At 47.4% G+C, this 6,544-nt stretch overlaps 1 protein-coding gene across 1 annotated transcript; it reads right to left on the reverse strand.

Moving 5' to 3' along the window:
• Nucleotides 1-855: 855 nt before the first annotated feature.
• On the reverse strand, nt 856-3,163 carry LOC104684328 (outer dense fiber protein 3-like). The gene is made up of 6 exons (XM_039553117.1): nt 2,738-3,163; nt 2,412-2,612; nt 2,087-2,188; nt 1,614-1,735; nt 1,059-1,196; nt 856-956 (listed from the first exon to the last, which is right to left on the reverse strand). The coding sequence occupies exons 1-6, from the start codon at nt 2,841-2,843 to the stop codon at nt 861-863; spliced, it is 765 nt and encodes a 254-aa protein (XP_039409051.1). The 5' UTR covers nt 2,844-3,163; the 3' UTR covers nt 856-860.
• Nucleotides 3,164-6,544: the final 3,381 nt, after the last annotated feature.

The following is a 6,544-nucleotide window of genomic DNA, read 5'->3' on the forward strand; positions in this document are numbered from 1 at the left end:
ATACATCACGATTTTCTACTTGTAATCATAACAAACACTTTTTACTTTTTTATGATTAAATCAATTATTTTATCTGTATATTTATAACAGCCTGAGTAGACTGCATTGCTGGCCACAGAGCTGAGACAATCTCCTGCCTTGGAGAGTCTGTGAGAGCTGCTCACACCAACTCCCACCCGGTTCCCTTGCAATCAGGGATGAATCCTTTTGGCATCACCACTTAACCAGAGGGGAGAAACAGCCTCCCCAGAGGCACAGCAGAATCCCATCACTGGAGGCAATCAAGTTTGTGGTTGGCTGGGTGCTGGCTAGTCTCCTCCAGGCTGCCTTTCCCACACAAGAGCTGGGCGAAGTCACCTTCCAAGGTCCCTTTCCTCCTGGGCTGTTGCAGTATCCTGTGATGATTGCATTTTCAGCCTGGGAATATGGTTCTTTCTCTTTAACTGTCAGTGGTCTGGAGACTTGCCTGTGGAAATGAGCCCCTGCCTGTGGCAAGAGATGATGCAGGGCAGCTGTGTTTCTGGGCACACCCTGGGCAAATGCCACCTGTGTGCACAGAAAAGGGGGATGCTAAAATGGGCTGTGTCCTTGGGGGCCAGCATGGGCCATGGGGTGTGAGCGTGCAAGGCAGGGCTGGAATGCTTTCACAGCGTTTTGCTCTGGTTAGGTGAAATGGTGCTCTTGGAGATGTCAGCCTGGCTCACGCTGTTACTTCGCTGCTCTCCCCTCATGCTCACCTTGCCATGCTTGGCTGAGGCAAAGGCGTGAGACAGTGAGAGCCAATGGTCCACACCCATGCACACCTAACCCCACCCTGCCGCAGAGGAGGAACAGAAAAAGATCTCTGCAGGTATCTGTGTTTATTCAAGATGTGTTTCAGGTATTAAAGAGGCTTTGTAGACAGAATGTTGGAGTCCAAAAGTGTAAGCAGGTTCCTGAGCCTTGGTCAGCGACAGCTGGAAAGGGAAGAAAAAAAGTAAAGACGGTGCCTCGTTCTCCAGAGCTGTCCTCAAGTGAAGGCTGTCCAGCATAACACGTTGATGGGTGGGCTGCCTTACCTTTCCCAGGCTGTAGTCTGCTGGACCTGGAAACATACCCTTGCCAATAAGTTTGGTTTTCAGTCCCATTGTGTACTTGGGAGCCCTTGTTTTGTAGATGTCCATTTCCACCCTGCCAAATGCCGCAGGACCTGGCGTCTGCAAGAGAAGCAATGAGGTTGGTGGGTACAAGAGGCAGTGTGGATTCTTGCTGGGTGCCCATGAGTACTGTGCTGCTTTAGGTGGCTGACCAGAGGAGCAGTGTGGGAGGTGTGGAGCCTTGGGAAGGAGAGCTCCTTGGGAAGACAGGTAGATTTCCCAGAGGGAGATCAGTGTCATTAGTGCCAATGAGCTGTACCACACCAAAGCTGCTAATGTTGAAAAGTGAGGAACTGCAGGTGTCAGTGTTGCTGGCAATAGCAGGGAGCCAGAGGCCCTGTGACTTCTTGGGCTTTGCTGCAGGCACAAGGAAGAGTGTGTTATGTGGGGATACGGCAGACGCTGGGGTCCTTCTGCCCTGAGAAGAGCAGCTGAGCTTCTGCTGCTGCTGTGAGAGAACAGAGAAGTACGGCTCACCTTTGCCAGGTCTCTAAAAGCACTCATGTATTGACTCTTCCCTACCATGGAGTAGCATGGGTTGGCATGGGTACAGATTGTGTTGGGTCCCAGAATCCTGGGCAGGGTGTAGGTGCCGGGACCTGGACAGGGAATAGGAAGAGAACGTAGGTGAGTCCCGTGGGAAAGGATGCAATGCCTGGGTGTGAGAGAGTCAGCCTGCCAATCCGGCTGTGAGGAGCAGGAGGGGTATCCTGCCCCTCATCCCAGTGCTTCTGGCTTCTGTTGCACGTGGTATGCGTCGGCTGTCTGAAGCCAGAGCTGCCGGCTCTTCTGTGAGAGGGGAGAAGTTGGTGCTCTGGGACAGCAAGAAGCTTGCTGAGCGCACACTGTGTCCTGCTGCCTAGGCTTTTTGCTAGGCCTGTTGAAGAAGCTGCAGACCTTCACAGGAGGACATGGAGGCTGTAAGTGTCTGTTTGCCCACGTTCCCGTACCTGGTGTTTGGAAAGGTTTTAAGTCCTTGGGCCGGAACACCATGCTCTGCACCGGTGCCGTATAGTAGATGTGTCTGTTAGCATGTTCTGTGGTATAGTCACCTGGGACGGAGAAGGAGGCGAGAGAAGAAGTGAAGCTGGGGACCTCACCGCAAGCCAAAGAGGAGAGGTCAGGAGGCAGTGCTCAGCCCTGTTTCTTTTCTGTCCGGAACTCTCAAAGCCCCCATTCAAGGCATGAGCAGAGGGTTTTGTGCCCCAGTGGCCCAGGACAAGAGTAAGGCGTGCTCATCTGGCCTGGAAGAAGGGCTGCAGCAATGCTACTCACTGGGTCCAGGGGTGACCGCAATCTTGGTCTTGGGACGGGACGTCACAAGTGGTGATGGAGCCACATGCTTCCCAATCTTGGTGATGGATGAATGGATGAGGTACCGAGGACCCGGTGAGCAGCTGTCTGTGGCGGGACCTTTGGACCCTCGAAATGTGTATGCAGGGGCTCTGTATTTGGTGGGATCATGAGCCGTGTGACCTGGGAAGAAAAGCCTGTGAAAGGACACGTGCCTGCAACTGTGCAGTGAAAAGAAGTTTCTAAGTGGAAGCAAGCGGTGTGCTGTGCCTTCCACTGCCACTGCCTCCCTGCGATAGTTGGTTTACCTATTGTCCCAGGCAGCCAGTACTTGGGACCCGGGGTGCTGAACTCTGCAAGGATTGGGCCCCGTCGGGGATGAGGTCTCCAGGTGCCTACCCAGGGTCCCTCCATGCTGCTGGCTAGAGAAAGTACAGGAAAAACAGGAGAGCTACCAAGGGGCTTCCCTGACACAGCCCTGGTACAGAGCACAGCAGGAAGAAAGTGAAACTAACATCATGAAAGAAAGTGAAGGAAAGTGAAGAGCAAGAAGTAGCAGATGGAGGAGAAGGAGAAATGGGGGAGAAGCAGCAAGTTAGAAGCAAAGATGCAGCAAAAATGCCCTGCTGTGCCCTCAGGGAGTAATTGTTGGCCTGGCCAGCAGCAGCGTAGAAGCGCAGCGCTGGCCTGGCAGGGAGGTAGCCTCCAGCACGTGTACACGCAAACCTGCTCAGCTGGAGTGTGGCAGTGCCTGGGTGAGATGCAGGGAGGAATGCCAGCTCCTCAGTGACATCATAATCCGTTGCTAGGTGGATCCATCCCTGACGTCCATCACTGGGTGACATCTCAAAGGGCCATTCTCAGCCAGTGATGAGTGAGGTTCATTATGATGTTGATACCTTTAAGGTGTTTGTGCTGCAGCGCTGCCGTATTGCCTGTGGGGCTCCGCTGGGGCTGGGCATGGGGCTGCCACAGAACTGCCTCAGTCCAGTGTGGGGCAGCCCCAGCTTGTCCTCACAAAGACCTGCCTGGGCACAGGGCTTTTTTCAAATGGGTTGAGTCTGACTGAACTGCTGACCACAGAGCTGAGAGAGGCTTCTTCCTTGAAGCATCTTTGAGAGCTGCCCACTCCAATTCCCACCCTGTTCCCTAGACACCAGGGGAGAATCCTTTTGACATCATCACTTAGCCAGAGGGGAAATGCAACCTCCCCAAGAACCAGGAGAGTTAGACAGCCTTTGCCTCAAACTTCGCATTTTTCTTACTTTGGCCCTTCCATTCACTCCTGCTCTGGGGGGAAAGGAGTGAGTAAACAGCTGATGTGGCTTAGCTTCTTTCCAGGCTCAACCATTGAGCTTCTAATATTATTTAAGCAACAGTGTAAAAATGGCTTTCTTTGGGGGTGAATAAATGTTGTGAGTTAGCTGGAACTGCCACTTACTGTGCCTGCAGGCATTTACAATAGGAGATCCCCTGAAGTGAGCTGGGGAATTGATAGAGTCCAATTCCCAGCTTGTGCTTTCTATCTTTTGATGCTTTTCCGAGATCTCTGTGCTACGATCTTACTATTAGCGGGGAGAGAGAGAGCGAGGAAAGCTGTCAATAATCTCAGTTGTTCTGACCTTTCCATTTGAGGGCTCCCAGTGTTTGCATCATTCCTCAGATGCTACTGATGTTTTCAAGCAGGTTTCTCCCTTTAATGCCCACTTCTTAAGGCTGCTTTGGGAGTTCACGGTCACCAGGATTTTCAGTGTTGATGCTTCAGGAACACATGAACTTTTCCAGGTTTCCCTGGGAGGGTTAGACAGAGTTAAGTTTCATTATTCTGATTTTGCCAGTAGTGTGTGAATGTTTATGCCTGCATTATGAGTGCTCCTGCCAGGTTTTTCTTGTCCCCAGATTTTGTGACTCTTTGTCAATTATACCAGTCATTACCCATGCTTTGTTTAGTGACCCCTTAAGGTTTTCAGTCTCCCAAGTTTTTATGGTTTGAGATCCTTATGGCTTTTCTTTCATTGCTGTGCTACATGGGTCCTGGTTAATATAGCACCAGTTAGGAAATACATTCTGAAGCATATAAACTGTGATTTGAATGGGGATGGTGTGGGTGAGGTAAAACAATGGAGTGGCAAACCAGTTTAGAAGAGATAAGAGTCCTTTAACACAAACTGATTTGTATAGTGAAGGACACTTAAACTTCAAAGGCACACACAGATAGCATTTTCTCCCACTGGTCAAGTACTCATGCAATATAATCAGAAGATTTCATTAATGCTTGCAGTCTTTGATACACTAACAAAATTGTACATAGTAATAAATGAGCTTGCTCTCTTACAGTGGGTAAAGCAGATATTGAGAAGGCTGGCAAGAGTTAATACAATACTGGTGCAGCTGGCTAATCGTGCTTCTTATTGGATTATATTAGAAATGCCAGCATTAGTTGATAAGGCTTAACCAGTTCTTGTGTTCTTGGTGACATTCACCTGAATCTTCTGCATCCACTTTCTCTTTCCTCCTGCTTTCTCCTGTGTCCTGTATCAGTGCAAAGGTATCAATTAAGTTTTGTTTAGATGATTCTTTGGAGCCTGCTGATAGCAGCTCCTCCAGACTTTTGGGGCATTGTTTTCACTCTGGAAACTTACAAAACAGCCATTCCAGTAAACAGCCTTCTTGGGTGATGGTATGTTAACTCTGAAACCTACTGATAACAGCTACAGAGGAAAGCTTTGCAGTGGGTTTGCGGTGTTAACAATGCAGCCTAATGATAACAGCCCCCCAGAAGCATCCCACAGAAAGGGGCATTTACCCTGGAGCATACTGATAGCAACCCCAAGAACCATCCCTTGTGCAGAACATTCAGAAAATGACAGGGACAGCCCTCAGCCAAAAGGCTGTTTCCCAGAGCTGCCATCAGTAGGCTCCAGAGCCTAGAACGAATGAAAGCTAGAGGTTTAATCACACGGTCTCTGAATAGCAACAGGCAATGGCTTGCAAAACAGGATAATTTACTAGTATTGAAACTGGCAGTGGGAGTAACATACTTGGCACATTTTTAATATACTTAGCATATTATATGTCAAACTTCTTAAAAGGATATGCTGAAATTGATCTGTGTTTAGTGAGAGTATAGAAGAATGTTGCTGGAAGTTGTAGCCTGTATCAACACAAAAGCATGGCAGAATTAAAAGTTGCCTATTAAAATTGATTAAACTCTTCAGTAGTAAATACGGTGTATGATATATTATTCACAAATAACTGGATACCTATACATTTTCACTGCATGTTAGAAGATCTTTATATAGTGCACTTTAGCAAATGACACAGTTGGCTTAATTAAAACAAAAATTAGTATAACAGATTTTACCTGTATGTTTCAGAGATAATTTCAGTGATGTGGAGGATCCCTGCTGTACCCAGAGCTCCCAGCATAATACATGCTGGTGCAGTCAAATATCAAACTGTATGAGCTCTAGTGTATGCCACACTAGATACCTTCTTTTGACAACTAAAATGTTAATATTAATATTAATAAATTTTAAAATGTCAGCAATTAAGTCTGATCTAGTTTCAGCTTTTGGTTTTAAAAGAGATGGAGGCTTAAATACCTATAAATTTGAGGGCTTTCATATCTGTGCAGTTTCCATTCTGATTCAGTTAAGGACAGAACTCAAGTCTTTACCTCTCGTTGGCAAGGTCATCTTAACAATTAATGAAAATGCTTAGATAAATTTGTCTGGTTTTCTTTTTTCTGGTACTCCACTGTGGACCTTTAACGGTAATGCTCCAATGCCAAGGAATACTACTCAAAAGTTTAATTACATGGAAATGGCAAGAAGCACCCACCATGAGCATTTTTTGGTTCAGAGAACACAGACTAGGCTAATCAGACCCTGCTGTACCTCTGTTTTTAAGAAGAATGTTTAGCATTTTCATTGACATTGAATCAACTAATGTGTTTGGTGTCAAGTTTGTAAATGCATTTAGAGGTCCTGAGGCTTTCTCTATAAGCCCTTCAAAACTGTAGAACTACTGCTTCAGTTTGGGGACTCATACATGGAAAGCTTGCAGGACCAAACAGTATGACTGATGCTTTTTGACAGAAAAATGAAAAATAA

Source organism: Corvus cornix, chromosome 5 (genome assembly GCF_000738735.6).
Source record: "Corvus cornix cornix isolate S_Up_H32 chromosome 5, ASM73873v5, whole genome shotgun sequence".
Lineage (NCBI taxonomy): Eukaryota > Metazoa > Chordata > Aves > Passeriformes > Corvidae > Corvus > Corvus cornix.